Source organism: Aethalodelphis obliquidens, unplaced genomic scaffold, assembly GCF_003676395.1.
Source record: "Aethalodelphis obliquidens isolate GAN/ISIS:26980383/991018 unplaced genomic scaffold, ASM367639v1 scaffold5, whole genome shotgun sequence".
NCBI lineage: Eukaryota > Metazoa > Chordata > Mammalia > Artiodactyla > Delphinidae > Aethalodelphis > Aethalodelphis obliquidens.
Window position 1 is genome coordinate 73,932,307 of NW_020837949.1, and position 16,155 is coordinate 73,948,461.

The window sequence follows — 16,155 nt, forward strand, 5'->3', positions numbered from 1 at the left end:
TATTTCTCACTCAAGTGACACATCCTTCACAAGCTGGAGAGCCCAGTGGACTCTGGGCTTGGACACTGCGGGTCTCCTAGCAGAGGAGACATGGCAGCCACAGGTTACCTCAAAGCTTCGGTCTCCAAGCCACACGGGTTGCTTCTCCCCGTTTTTCACTGGACAGAGGAAGACATTTAGCCGGTTCTCAGCTCATCATGGTGAACGACATAATCCTCTTGCAGGGGGAGGGATCAGCACATGCCAAAGGCCGAGCTTGACGTCAATGGGCAGGATGTACAATTCTTCCGGAGGGAGGGGGAGAGAACAGTCTGAAGGATAAGTCTACCCCAGTGTATGTGACCCTCATCTTTCCATTCCAGTAGAGCATCATTACCACCCCTTTGCTTCATCGTCCCACTCGTAGCTTTTGTCCTGCTGCTATTCCAGGCCTAGGGCGTCACCACCAGGGCTTGGAGCTTGCCTCAGTGTCTGGGCTGGTAAGGAAGGGAGAGTACGTGGTCCCACTTGAGTGGGGTGAGGTAATGACAGGGGTTGTTGGAGTCTCCACATCCCAGAATACGATGCGATTTCCAGGGTCTTTAGGTTCTACGATAACTCAATGGCAGCACAAGTGATGTAGGCTTCCATGGGTCGCCTGAGAATCGCTTCACCTACTTGTAGCGCTGTCAGCAAGTAAATGATTTCTGAGTTCCACACATCTGAGCATAATACGCTGCCGGAACACAGGCTGCAGAGCCCCCAAACATCACAAAGCAAGAAGCTCTGAGGCATGAATAGTATCTTTAACATCATCTTATATTTGGAAAAGCAGTTTTTAAAAAAAAACACTTGAAAATACAAGATAAGGTAACAGTGACTTACATGTAAGTTTTCACCTTATATTGCGTGGCCATTTTTACATATAAATTATTGCTTACTAGCTTTGATAAATACACAGCACAGTCATATATACAGAAGCAGAAAGCATGAAATATGAGAAAGAAAATACTGTTAATGGCAATTCTGGTAATTCCACAAATGTTTCATATTTACCAGCTCTTCTAATGGTGGAAAACTACAAAGTGTAGTCCCTGAGAAGTTAGGTAGACGCCCTGATTGTGGGTTTTCTATCTTCTGTTAATGCAAGCTGATAATGTCACAGCGGTCTCATCGATTTCATCCCAGTATTTGATAACAGTGGAATACGAATAAATAGGCTATGCAAATAAATATTACTCTGCTAAAAAATGTTTAGTATATACAGCTTTGCTTTATATAGTACATTTTCATCTAACTTTTTGGCAATTTTTAAAAACTTTTTTCCAGCACTAGTTTTAAGCACAATGGCTCACTCGTTAATAAGCAGGCTGAAAATTTAAGGACATGTCTTTGAAGCATTCAAAAGAAATGCTATCCATGCTAGATCACCAGAGTGGACCTGATCTTCCCCATTTGAATGTTTTTGCCTAGTTTCTGAGAAGCTCAGACTAGCTCTGCCATCTAGGGACACTTGGAATCTGTGGTGTGTGAGATGGCTGCAACAAAACCACTGGGCAGGGATCGGGGCAGCAGTGGAAGCCCAGCTCCAGGGATCAAACGTCACCAGCACCTTCTCTTTGATGCCACTGTGTCTCCCTACTTGGAGGTGAGTATGCATTAGTGCAACATCTCCCTACAAGCTGGGAGGTATGGGTTGTTACTTTGTCCCTATGCTTCTGAATTTAAGGTATTCTGCACCCAACTTGCTTGTGGACAGGGGTCTAGGAAAATGAATTCATTCTAACGAGATACTAGAATAAAGTGAACGCAGGCCATAATACGTATCACTACAACCGTCTGGCAATTATACAGATTATAACGAAGAGTGAAGTTATTATAAAACACTGTAGTCTTTGGAGCATCTGCAAATGGGTATGGAAAAATTAAAAACATTTTTTTGAGTGGTTGTGATTTTGCCGATAGGAACTTGCCCTGTGCTAACTTCTAAGCAGGGCTGGTTTGCTGACAGATCCAAAGACCCATAGGACTGTCTGACAATTGTGCCATAGCGAAAATAACCCCCTCAGAAGTGCCCACGCACCCGTCGCTGGTGAAGGTCTCAGGTGATAGGAGATTTTTCAGAGTGAATGGAGATTTCGTGCGATTCAGTTAGAAAGGAGCTTACAGGTCCTCCTGGCCACCCTTCTTGCCAGAACAAAACCTATTCCAAAGAGGCCTTGGCAGATATATGCAGAGGGAATATGACCCACCCCTATTAACAGGGACCCTGCTTAAGTCGCCTGCAGCCTGTTCACTTGGACAGCTCCAGACTCATTAGAAACAGCTTCATGTTGAGCTACATCTGGTTCCCATGATTCTGCCTTGAATTCATGGATTCCAGATTCACGTCTTCTCATTGCTTCTGAAATTTCTGAGAGCCGCTGCCTGGCAGACCTCTGCAGATCATTGTTAAATTTCAGGAAGATTTAGAGATTTTGACTTTCAGAAGACAGGGATGGAAAAGCACATCTCAACAAAACAAAATCCTTCCCTTTTGCTGCCCCAAGAGCCACAAGACCATGGCTGGAGGAAACAGTGGGCCAGCGCCGTTCTCTCCCAGTCTGTTTCCACCCATACCACGTGGGGTACTCTGACTACACCCTCAAAATCTGTTTAGGTGTGATGTACGTGTGGATTCGTTTGGCCATGCACACATCTGAGTTGAGGTCCAAGCAGCAGGTGCTGTGCTAACATAGTTCTGCACTGGAGCAACTGCAATACTTTTAGATGGAGCAATGCAGATCTAATGTGAATAACCATTTAAACTGTAAAACACAAGAGACGATGTCAAAATGGCCTCGTAGGGTTAGAATGGCCCAATGCTACTCCTGAGCACAGAGAAAAGACCAGAACACACACTGGTGCTGTAAGCCCACAGCGTCCTCAGTAATTGCCAAGGGGAGCGCTTTTCCAGTGTTTGATCAGCCATGAGAAAAGTCTCTTTTCCCTGGTTCTGGTGGGTCTGATCTCCTCCAATGGGTCTCATTCCATTCCCAGGAGCCTGGGGCATTTCTCTGAGTGGACTAGCCCTGGATGGTGCCTTTCTATAAAGCCGTGTTAATGTTCAAGACTGAAGCCTGACATGCTGGGACAGACTCTCTTTCAAAGTCCTACCCCAAATTTGCTCCCTGTGGCTGCTAACAGGGATCTCTCAAGCTCAGTGCGGCTCCCGAGCCCAGGAAACAGCATTGCTATAAAGGTGTAAGAAAGCATTGGACACATCTCAGTAATGAGGTGCTGATAGGACAAGAAGAAGCGATTCTGTACAGGCACCAAGGAGGGGACCAGGCAGGAGGGGTGAGAGGGGCACCAGGATCACATGTGTGGAAAATGAATGAACCTAACAGGCAAAGCAGGGCCCTTGTATTTTAGCAAAGTGACAAGGATCTAGCTGGCAGGGGTGGATTTCATTACTGTATCTCACAGGCTTTTTTGTTCACTTGAAGGTTGAGGGAAATCCTCTAACCAGTTCTTGAGAACAGCAAGAGGTCATATTTACTGTAGGAGCCCCCACCTGTAAAAACGGGAATAAAAAGACTTAAAAGACTCTGAGAATTTGGGGGAAAAAAAAAAAAGGCAGATTATAGAAAGGCTCCCTGCCTTGGTTGGGAGGCAGACTATAGGACTTCTAAGTGTCCAACATACATCAGACATTTAGATCTCTGGGGTTCTTTTCATTTGCTGAAAGATGGGCGATCACCACTATTTTAACCCCTTGTTCTTCTCCAGGGAGAGCTAAGTGCTTCACACATCACATCCCACTTAAGCTCCCTGTATGGGCCGTTCTCATTCCAGAGTATGGGCATGAGGCTGCTGGAAGCAAGCAACACACGAGGGCATCGCCAGGCACAAAAAGGCAGGCCTTTGTGACCGTCACCCCCAGGAACAGTTAAGAGTGCCTGCAATGTGTCAGGTACTGTGCTTTTGTCAAAAATCGTATTGTACCCGAGATGAGAGCCTGCTTGCACGTGGAAAGAAAATCCCCAGAAATTCAATGCGTCGATTTCTGAAAGGTGACTGTTCTTCCGTGTTGGCAAAGCAACTTAGTCTAACTTGCCTACAGTTGTGAATCAGTTGCGCAGAAACACATTTCACCTGCGAGCACACATCGCTAAGTGACTGTGGATGCCAAGAAATGCATGCCTTGACATTTCTCTTCTGGAGATCAGAGCAGGGATGCCAGCTGCCAGTCCTCACTAACTCCCTAGACACAAGTGGCTTTTGGTGATGTCATAGTTCATAAAGACAGAGACCGGTACGTCTCCCTGGAAACCTAGAGATGCCGTCACTGTCTTCAGGTGTTCAAATGAGCTCCCGCTTTGACAGCCTAGAAACAGGCATCTGCTGCCAGGCAAAGTAAAACTCCTCCCAGGCTCACACATGCTCTTACGGAGACACCTGGTCACCGTATGACAGGAGACGGTCTCTCGTCTTGACGCTGGCGCATCTCAAAGTGAACATTGGATTGGTTCAACAAGGTGATCCTAAGAAACCAGGCTTCTCCATTTCGAGAAAGCTTCTGCCTTCCCCTTCCAACAGCAGCCTCTCCGCATCTCTGGCAGCTGACATCACTTCGCGAGCACGCTCTGGCTGGCTTTCCTGTGTATGTCTTGTGATACGCTGATAAAACTCAGCAACTTCTTTTCTCTCAGGAAAGCAACGTGCTCGGCGCTGCCATCCCCGGAGCTCCCGGGGCCGCGGTTCCAGGGTGGCGAGGCGTGGGGGGGCTCACACCCGTGGCTCGATCCTGTGCGAGAGCGCAAACAGGGCCTGCTGGCTGTCAATGACGCACAGGTGGTGAACGTAGGATTTTAACTCTGGGTGCTCTTTTGGAGATATGTCACCTCCTATTTTGGGGAAGGAAAAAAAGTCAATCTCATGAGAGCAGTAATGCTGTTTCTGAATACCAGTAACACCCCACCTGAAGGCGTAGGGTAAACCCAGAAGGCAGACTCGCATTGGTCAGAGTCCCAGAAGAGATATCTTTATCCTAATCCCAGAGATGCTTTTCCAGCTCAGACCAGATGCCTCAGGTCAGGTAATTAGACTGGCAAGATGTCTGTTCTACCAACATTGATAGAGCAATTTCTCCTAACATTATATAGTATTTAGTGATTGTTATTATCTCCCTCTACAGAACGTGAAACAGCACAGACCTAGCAGGTAAGCGGCAGAGAAGGACCAGAACCCAGGCCATGAGGCCCACAAGTCCATGTTCTCGGCTCCCACGCCATGCAGCTTGTCACAGTGACTGCCCCATTAAATGGCTTTCACAGGCTCTTATATCTCAGGCTGGAACTGTCAGAAATCACTGCTAACCTGGTGACTGCATGGACACATTAGGTTTTTTTTTTTTTTTTTTGATTTTGTATGTCCTTATTTTGGTAGGAAAATCTTTTGGTGTCCTTATTTGGCGGGGGGGGAATTAAGGGAACAATCAAATGAACGGATATCACAGAAGTGGACTCAAGGTTTGGTGTACAGGCAAAGCGGGTTCAGAATATGTGTGGATGGGGTCACGTCCACGCAGCGAAGGACAAAGCAAGGGAGTTTCTACTCCCAGACGCAGGGCGGTTAAAGGGCCACAAGAGGCTCTGGTGCACTGTGAACCCGTGTGTGCCATGCTGCTGACAGCTCTGATAAGGAACCAGAGATAAAGTAGCCTGGACAGTGGGGCAGGCCCACTTCCCATGGTCAGGAACAAACAAAAAACGCATTAAGGCCCGGGGAGATGGGCTAAGCCGCCCTCCAGTGAGACAATGTAACTGTGAGTCTTCTTGCTTTGTGGGATTTCAGAGGGAGAAGCCGGGGGTGAGGCTGCAGTTCAGCTGGGGCAGAAAAGGGGCCCCCAGGAGGCTGAGCATTTTAATTCAGAAATTTTATCTCTTGGTGAAAACGCATGTTTTCCTCCTCTGTGACAAATACGTTTTATGAGGAAATAATTTAGGGCTTGTATGTCATGGACGGCTTGTAGTTCTTAGGTTACATAGAAGCAAGGCTTCTTGGTTTCAACAAGTAGAAGCACCAGGAGTTAAAGTTTTACCGTTCCCCCTTGTTTGGTTTAGAAAACATGATGCTACCGAGATAGTTTTGTTAACTTTCCAGCCTTGAAAAGACGGCAGGCGGAATGCTTCCAACCATGACAACCATGCCTTGCATGGCACTCTGGAATCTCTAAGTGGCTTGAGGAACATTGTTTTATCCCAAGGGCTGACGTTGTTTAACTCTGCCTCTATAAACTGTCAAACTGAATTTCGATAATTCAGTTCCAAACTTGATTTTTAAAGATATATAAATACAAAACACAAACTGGCCTGAGAGTTATGTAAATTCCTCCTTTGCCTTTTGCTATGCAGACTTACTCTCTGGAGATGGGAGGCTGGCAAGGTCAAGGCCAGCCCCACCGGTACAACCTTCCTGCCCACACCTGCAGTGTATATAGACCGGAATCCCTTGGTAAGTGAGACTGAGGTCTCAGAATTAGCTGAGTACCCATAAATACTTGGGAAGCAAAGGGGGGGTGAAAGAGATACAAATCCTTTACTCATCGGCAACAGTATGCTTGTACATTTGAATGAATCTCCATGACAATGTTATTGCTATTTCTATTGAAACTGCATTGTACTTGGGTAGTTAATGGACAATTATATAAGCATGTATCAAATGGTATTCCTTGATGTGAACACTTAGAAAATTAGGTCCTGTATTTATAATTCTCTCTTTCAAACAGAAACTTTGTAATCCACACAGAAGTTCAGTTGCTTCGTTGGAGGACAGTATTACTACCCAAGACGGGCATGAACAGAATGAAAATTCTTAAGAATATGTACCGAATTGTTAGTAATATTTCCCTTAGGAAGTGGGACTTTGATTGTTCTACTTTAAAGATACTTCTGTATTGTTGAAAAACATTGGTTTACAATGAGGATGTATTGCTCAACAAAGTAAGTTTTACTGAGTGGTCACTTTTGATTGATTTATAATTACTGAACTCTCTGTTTTTTTAATTGCCCTGTATACTTATAAAGTCTGCACAAGGCGAAGGAAACGGTATGGGCTGGGCAGTCAGGTACTCGGTCTGAGTAACGGCTGAAATTTAGCCTCTCCGAACCTGAGTTCTCTGCTCTGCACCCACAGGGTCTATAATCTCCATTCACCAGCACGAGGGTCAGGATCCCACTGCCCATGTGAAAAGCTCCTTGAACTCAATACAGTTGATTTCCTTCCTTCCTGCAATGTTTTAACATCATTTAAACACAGTGTAAATTATTCTTGAGATTTAAAAAGGAATAAATATTCCTACATACATCAGTCTCAGTGGGGAGTCAACAAAAGCGCTCAGAAAAATACGTTTTCAGTGAAAGGCAGCTCCAAACAGGAAGTTTTCATTGGAGAGGAGAAAAGATTCTGCAAGGCAGCTTTAGGCATTTTTACAAACTATATTCCTATTCCAGGAAGGCTCCAAGCAAGGAGGTTAAGGACAGGGTCACCCCTGATAAACCCACGGGTAATTCTGAGCCAGCAGGCAAGCAAACAAGACTTTCTGGGTCAGGGGTGCAGCGGGAGCTTCTGACCGTCTAAAGTCACGCTGTACAGTGTAAACTTGCTGCCAGGAGAGGATAAAAAGCTGCCATTTCTTCTCCTCCTCTGCCTCCCAAACATGCAGTGATGAAACAGAGAGAATACAGTATATGCATGTGATGTGCATATTATATTTTACAATTTTTTTTTTTTTTACCACCAATACTTGTGATATGGCCACAGTCCATACCAACGGATGATAGACTAACATGCCATACCCAACTTCAATGACTCACCAAACTGGTGAGTCCTGCAGTGTCTCAGTGTTCGGACAGTGTCTGCAATCATATGCTGGAAGGCAAAAGAGGAAACACATCAGCGGAAGGGTCATTTCGGGTGTTGCTGAACTAGCGGTGCTGTGAGGCTGGTTGGATGGTCTAACACCTTTGGGTGTAAACAGAGGAGCTATATTTGGTGCGGGACCTAACTTTAATTGATAATATATATTGAGTTTGGATTACAAAAGAAAATTTGACCTTGTCTTCAGAAACAGTGGCTCTCAACCCCGGCTGCACAGATTCTAACTGAGCCATGGGAAAACATACTGTTAAGAAATGCTGTACAAGACAACCTACTGAATGGGAGCAAATATCTGTAAATGATATGACCAATAACGGGTTAATATGCAAAATATATAAAGAGCTCATACAACTCAACATCAAGAAAACAACTCGATTAAAAAATGGGCAGAAGGGGCTTCCCTGGTGGCACAGTGGTTGAGAGTCCTCCTGCCGATGCAGGGGACACGGGTTCGTGCCCCGGTCCGGGAAAGATCCCATATGCCGCGGAGCGGCTGGGCCCGTGAGCCGTGGCCGCTGAGCCTGCACGTCCGGAGCCTGTGCTCCTCAACGGGAGAGGCCACAGCAGTGAGAGGCCTGCGTACCGCCAAAAAAAAAAAAAAAAAAAATAGGGCAGAAGACCTGAACAGACATTTTTCCAAAGATGACATACACTTGGCTGACAGGTATATGAAAAGACGCTCAATATTGTTAATCATCAGAAAAATGCAAATCAAAACCACAATGAAATATCACCTCACACCTGTCAGAATGGCTAACATTAAAATGACCACAAATGTTGGTGAGGACATGAAGAAAAGGGAACCCTCCTACACTGTTGGTAGGAATGTAAATTGGTGCAGCCACTCTGGAAAACAACATGGAGGTTCCTCAAAAAACTAAAAATAGAACTACCATATGACCCAGCAATCCCACTCCTGAGTATATATCCAAAGAAAATGAAGACACTAATTCCAAAAGACATATGCACCCCAACGTTCACAGCAGCATTATTTACAATTGCCAAGATATGGAAGCAACCTAAGTGTCCATCAACCGATGAATGGATAAAAATGTGGTATATATGTACAATGGAATACGACTCAGCCATAAAAAAGAATGAAATTTTTCCATTCCCAACAACATGGATGGGATTGGAGGGTATTAGGCTAAGTGAAATAAGTCAGACAGAGAAAGACAAATACTGTATGATATCACTTATATGTGGAATCTAAAAAATAAAACAAACTAGTGAATATAACAAAATGAAACCGACTCACAGATATAGAGGACAAACTAGTGGTTGGTTACCAGTGGGGAGAAAGAAGGAGGGAAGGCCAAGACAGGGATAGGGGATAAAGAGGTGCAAACTATTATGTGTAAAATAATAAGCTACAAAGATAGTACAACACAGCGAATATGGTCAGCATTTTATAGTAACTATAACCGGGGTATAACCTTTAAAAACTGTGAATCACAATGCTGTACACCTGTAACATATAATATTGTACATCAGTACATGCCTCAGTTAAAAGAAAAAAAAAAGAAATATTTAAAAAAATATATTAAACAAATGCAGCGTGTCCACCCTCAACCTACCTGTCCACATTTGCATATGCTTTTACTTCAGAAGGTGTTTCACCTTCTCCCCATGAAGTCTTTGTGAGTTCACCTGCACTTGGGAAGCTCCATTCTCAACCTTCCCACTGCTCTGTGTACAGTGTTTATGGGGTTTGTGTTGCTGTGATCACTTTGTGGAACTTTCTTCCTCCTCTAGAGCAAGTACCACGAGAGGGCTTTGTGTACCCAGCACCAACCGTACGGCACACACGTGGCCTCACACACACTTGCTGAATGGAGGCCAGAAGTTTTGTGGAATCAAAGACTCAAGTAACTCAAATGGTGACAGGAGATGAGATATTTATGAAACAGGTACATTTTCTAAAACATCAATATCTTTACAGAGACCGTTTTCTGTTTATAATGTACATTCCCTTTTATAGTCTTCAGTGTTCTACTTTATTTCTCTAAGCTTCTTACTGATCTCCAGGCAAAGATTGCTTAAACTCACAGCTCCTTCCTTTGGACAAGATCCCCTCGCCTCATACTTGTGCACCTGCAACCGCCTTCTAGCTCTCTCTACCACGGTAAAGGAAACACGGCATTTAGGACCAGACCAATCTCCACTACACTTCCTCCTGCGCGGTTGCCAGAATAATCTCCAAACACTTGTCCTCATGTTCTAGTCCTCTGGAAGGCAACAGTGACTCCACACTGTTTCATACACAATCCAAACATAACCCTGTAATTCAAGAATCAACGTTATTCATGATCTGGTCCTCCAAACCTTCCTAAATGGGCCATCATATTTTTGTTAACAATTGAAGTACAGTTGATTTACAATATTAGTTTCAGGTGCACAACATTAGTTTCAGGTGATTCAAAATTTACAGATTATACTCCATTTACAGTTATTATAAAATATTGGCTATTATTACTGTGCTATACAATATATCCTTGTATATTATTTATTTTACACATAGTAGTTTGTACCTCGGGCCATTGTTTTTCATGTCCTGCCTACACACATTGAACAGAGGATCGTCTATATACAGCAAACGCTCAGCAAATGATTGCTAAAATAATGATGTTAAAACTAAAAATAAATTTACTTAAAATTCAGCAGACCTCCAGAAACATTATTTGAATATGACCTACTTATTAAATTGTTCTCACAGGCTGCATTTCTATTGTATTTCTACTCAATAGTGAAAAATAAACAGGACAGTGATTACAGCAACAGCTCGAGTTGCGTTTGTAAAGGAAACGAGACCTGACTCATGTCTGAGAATGTATTGTTAAATTTCCTTCCCCCAATTTTACCACTATTCCCAGGACAGTTCTGTCGTTGTTTTAAGGTATGGCGTCACCTTGATTTCTATCACGTGCCATTTGCACAGCTGATGTAAGGTCAGGTACTCAGGGCAGCACTGAAACCAGAGCCCTGATCTCATCTTTAGGTTTTCTGAAGGGAGCGGGGAGGAAGCTACGATAAAAGATGATGCTCTTAACACTGAGTGATAAAGAGAAGAAAAGGAGAAAGCATTTGTTTCTTCATTATTTAATGGTCTGAGGCTGAAACATTTGGAGCTGCCGAGGCAGTGTGGGGAACAATGGAAAACTTATTAGGTCCAATAAGCACTTCTGGGTTTCGTGTTCTCTGACCTAATGTGTTGGCCTGGATCAGCCTGATAAAGATAACACACTGAATTATCTGCTCACTGGCTAATATCCATCGTGAGGAATTGGCTTCCCACAAGTGAATTCAGTTAGGTTCTACTGGTTCATTACTGTGAAAGATGATGCTATTTTATCAATAGCTTAAGTGAAACCTTGTCTTTTGCTAAGAAACGTGCTGAAACTACTGACTCTACTAGGAAATTCAGTTTCACTCTCCAGCATCCAAGTACAACATAGGGCTACGTACAATGTAAAATACAGTTTTGTCTAGAAAAAATTCTGACTTCAGCCTGTCTTCTCTGTGCAAGGAGGTGGGGGTCAGCATGAGGCATGCTGTACCTTAAATGCCATCTGCTTTGAGGACCAGGAACCCAGTGACACTACAAAATCTGCTCTCTTTAGAGATGACGTGATGGCAAGCGACTGATGGGTGCGCCTGTGTGCCGTGGGCCTGCTGCATGCATGTGTAACTGCACTTACCTTCTAGCTGTCTTTTTAATAAGAGTTCTCTTCAGGAATTTAAAATAAAAGATTACCTATTTATGCCATGTTATTTCCTTAAGCTTTACTAAAGGGTTCAGGGTACATACAATTATTGACCCTAGGAGCAGTACTGTTAGTTAGACTTTGTTTCAGTCCCCACGGTTAGTCTTAAGTCTTGTCTCTATGAAAGCAAGATCCTAGACTACGTGAGTCAGCATTAAAAGGCTTCCACTGGACCACTGGAGAAAGCAGGGGAAAAGAAAAAGAGACGCTGGTCAGAATGAAAGAGAGAGGGTGTAGGAAGCTTTCCATCGCTCTTTCCCATGCTTGCCTTTACTGAATTGTTCTCTCACTTGGGGAGCTCCATCTGGGGGGGAAATGACACAATGAACTTAACCAAATCACTGGTTCTCTTTGGGAAGGGGGCCAACCACCACTGTACCCTTAACAACTGACCACAGTCAGTGTACAAAGAGTACACTGGCTCTCGCATGTTTCCTCTGGGTTAGTCAGAGGGAAGGGTACTAGACCTTTAGAGGGAATTCCACTTGGTGTGACACAGCTCGTCCCACATCTCGTACATGCTCGCCAAAGCTTATTTGGCGTTCTTAAGCAGAGGTGTTGGCCAAGATTTGACCTAAGTATTGACCAGAGGCTTCTTATTCCTGCAATCATTTCATTAATACCAAACACTGAAGATTAACCTGTCTACAGACTAGAACGTTAGGGCCTACAGTCTTTGGCTACAAAGTGGGGCCCTGGGATCTTCAGAACATTACTGGGTGACACCAGAACAAATCTCTAAAGAGTAAGTACAAGAAAACCCAATACTTTAAATATCTATTTCGGGCTGTGTTGGTTTGACTGTAGTATCTAAAATAACTGAGCTGGATTCCAAAGCACTTAGTGCAGAGAGAGACTCAAAAAGTTATGGACATGTCTGCTTCAAAACTAATGAGCAAGAAAGCGATCACCCTCAGATCATTAAAACTGAGCTATGGCAAGCTATCCCCAGACGTCAGTCCTCCAGATTCAGCTGCTTGGGTTTTCAGGTTGTACCAGAGCCTCCTGTACTGGCTCTGCACCACCTCACCCTGTGTGTGGCGAGTTAACCTCACAGTTAGAGCGGGGCACCTCTGAGCCAAAGGTCAGAGGCCAAACCTCATTTGGACTCATCAGGTGGTACTGTTCTTTGGTCATGGTCTATGGCCCCCGTCTCACTCAACCTTCTCTCAAATGCCTGACCCAGTCTCACAGGGAACCGGGGGTCCATTCCTGAAAGAGTTCACAGAAATCCATTACCATTACTGAAAAGGTCACTCAAAGGTCAGGGTCTACGGACAGGGGTCCCTGAAACCATCTTTAACCGTGCATGGCAGGCTCACCTATGACACTAAAGTTCATCTGTCAGACAAATCCATTCTTGTGGTCCCCAGGGTCTCTTTGGGGCACTCCTATTTCACAGTTGCAGGCAATTCCTCCTGTGCCCACAGCCAGTGAGAAAGGCTAGTAGGAACCCGCTGCATGACAAAGCACCTGAGAATGTCCTGGAAACAGTTCTCAAAGAGGCGTTTCAGTGACTTGTAAGAAGGGACTGGCCAGGGACCCCTTTCTCGTGAGTTCACTTTCTCACTTTGCACGAGGTGATCTCTCCACAGTGGCACCATCTGTCCACAGGCTGATAGAGGGGTGGTCCTTCCCCTCCCATGCAGACCCTACAAATTCCATCTTCATATCCAAGATGGACATACCTCCCCAGAAGGAGAGCTTTGTCCCGTGCCTCAGAAGCAGCGTAAGCCAAGACACAGGGAGATGCCTTTAAAGCAACAAGGCTGAACCTCAAGACTGAACTCCTGCTGACAGGAACCTTACAGCTTTCATTCTAGTTCAAACACATACACTCAACCACTGACGTCAATGTAATGAAGTTCCGTTTTCAAAAATAAAAAGCAGATTTTCATATTTGGCCCCAGAACTTGCCAGCACACTTATTTTTAATTGGAACGCACTGTATTGATAATGCACAACATGCAGCAGATAGATCACCGCGCGTTCAGAGGAGAAAAGCACTTAAACCATTTGTTTCTTGGCGCAGAAAAGCATACACTTCCCTTACAGTGGGAAAAAGGAGAAATAGTGAAGTTTTACATACCAGTTTTTCAAAATTGACAAGATTATCCAAAAATGTTTTATTTCCTTCATGAATGAACGTTACATCTGAAAATTAAAAACAAAAAGAGATATGTACCATTAGGAACGGATCATGACTCAGAGTTGAAGAGGTATAGGTGCAATGCAGCTTATTAATTTTTCTTAAACATTATGGATTATTTCATGCAATTGACCAGGCAACTTGAAATTGAATCTCAATAGTATTTGATGTGAGGGGGCATAATGTACGCGTGTGGAGAGAAAACATTATAACACTCATGCAAGTATGTATCTTGCTTTTACATCGCAGGCTTTGACTTCAACCTGCTTAATATCCACTAACACTATTCTATCACTTAACCGGTCCATTATGTTTTTAGGTCAGAACACCGAGCAGAAAAGAACTGAACCCCCAGAAACAAAAAGGATTTTAATATTTATGTGTTTGCTTTTTAACAATCCCTGGCAAAGTATACGGATCTGTTTTACTTAAGGCATTAAGGTTTAGATTTGAATGTTTAGATTTTTGGTTTTCAAAGCCAGGGCCTGACTGCGTATCTGAAGTGAATGAGGAATGGGACAGGTTTGGAAAAGGCAAGATTTCTGGGCCTATTCACTGATGAAAACAACATAAGGAAAGTAGGATGAAGATACATTTTCAGAGGACGGGAATGTTAATTTTATTTGAGCCTCACTGCATTTGAAGTGAAAGAAGATATTCAAATAAAAATCTCCTTTTGGTCGCAAAACTTACTGGAGTGTCTCTTCAAGAGACAAGGATTAGTTACAATAATAACAGCAACTGAAGCTCTGAAAGGGGGTGGCTTATAAAATCTCAAATCAGAGGGTCAGTGACTGAGCATTAGGGAATCCTCACAGTGGAGAATCAAAGTAAGAAATATACTACAATTTAAAGAACATGCAAATAATCACAGACATGGAGGACAAACCAAATGAACATCATTTTCAAAAATCTTGTTAAAATAACATGATATAAAGAGGGAAACGAACAGATTAAAATTCCTCTAAATAGAAAGGAAAAGCATTTGCATTTAATCAAGACTTTGATTCTGCTGGTCCCTATGGGGCAATTACGAGATAGGTGCTTGGGAAATCTGCCTGCAACACACCCAGCCGCTGAGCTTTGACTGCCCACCAGGGGGCAACACCAGTTCCACAGTTACAGACTACGCTGAAGACGACCCTTTTCTCATGGCATTCCTTATTCACAGCTTCCAGCCCCACCAGACTGCAACGTTTTCCTAAGTTTTTTCCCCTTGATTTTTTTTTTTTAAACTGATGTCTTAGCAGGGAAGCAATTCACAATTACACAGTCATCTGACAAACTCTCTGGTTATTTTCTTTCACTGTTTTGCTTTCAGAATAGAATTGCAAGCTTTCAACCTCTGACACAATATTTAGATAAAGAGTAGCCAACACAGTTAGCTTGTACCTTGTTTGTACAGCAAGCAAAGCACTGTGTGTACTCTCTCTACATTAAACACCACCTACGAGCCTAGTAACTCCTCACTCGCGGAGAATTCGGATTACAAATGCCCTGTCAGAGTTTCTTGGTCCATTTCCCCAGTGTTCCAAGGTTTGTCATCCCCTCCCTATGTTCCCAAAGATGATGATAATAACGCAGCTTATATTTATTACCAGCGTCAGACATAGCATTAACTCATTTAATCCTCACAAAAGATTATAAGGTAAAAGCCCTAGCAGGAAAAGAATGTGAAGAAAGGATGGTCCAAAGAACAAGCACAGCTGGCCCATGATCACAGCTCTAAGTCTCAGAGCCAGGACCCAAGCCCAGGCAGCCTGCTTGCTCTCTCCACGGTGCCTCTCTGGTACCCGAAAGGACTTGGACATTTCTGACCACCCGTTACAGCCACCTTGCTGAATTCATGGGAGACGGGGGCCTCTGCAACTTCTACAGTGTTTCCTTTGTCCCTCTTTCTATCTCCTCCCTCTCCTCTGCGTGGGTGATCTTGCTTAATCTCAACTCTCAAGGACTTGTCGAGGTCAGCGCATGAGGACGGCATTTCTACTGAGGGTGGGGGGCTGTTAGGCTGATGCTGGCCTGAGGATAAGGCAGGGAAGGTGTGTCTGGTCAGGTGGGGAGGCAAGAGGGGCTGGAAGGGGCTGCTGCCCAGGAGAAGGGGGTCAAATGGCTGAAGGTTTTGATGCAGATGAATGGCAGGTGTGTGATGAGGCAGGTGTGAGAGGGATAAACCAATACAGGTGGTTGAGCTCAAAAACGGGGGTCTCAGAACCTAAGTCATGGGCTGTGAAGCAGTTCAGGGCACCCACCAGGTTCAGAGTGCTAGAAATGAGCAACTGCCAGACTCCTTTATCTGGAGACATCTGAACACGCTCCTAACACTTCATATAACAGGAC

General features: G+C 44.1%; 1 protein-coding gene across 5 annotated transcripts in view; it reads right to left on the bottom strand.

The window, feature by feature from the left end:
* Positions 1–777: 777 nt before the first annotated feature.
* Positions 778–16,155, bottom strand: part of RAPGEF5 (Rap guanine nucleotide exchange factor 5) — a 219,917-nt gene continuing 204,539 nt past the window's right edge. For 4 of the 5 annotated variants that reach the window (XM_027102659.1, XM_027102657.1, XM_027102656.1 and 1 more), the window contains exons 24-26: positions 13,756–13,820; positions 7,839–7,893; positions 778–4,868 (exon numbers count right to left, since the gene is read on the bottom strand). In XM_027102659.1, the coding sequence (XP_026958460.1) occupies positions 4,750–4,868; positions 7,839–7,893; positions 13,756–13,820 (239 nt within the window). In that variant the 3' untranslated portion in view covers positions 778–4,749. Of the gene's footprint in view, positions 4,869–7,838; positions 7,894–13,755; positions 13,821–16,155 lie in introns of those variants that run through there. The other variant, XR_003432022.1, reaches the window with a different exon arrangement.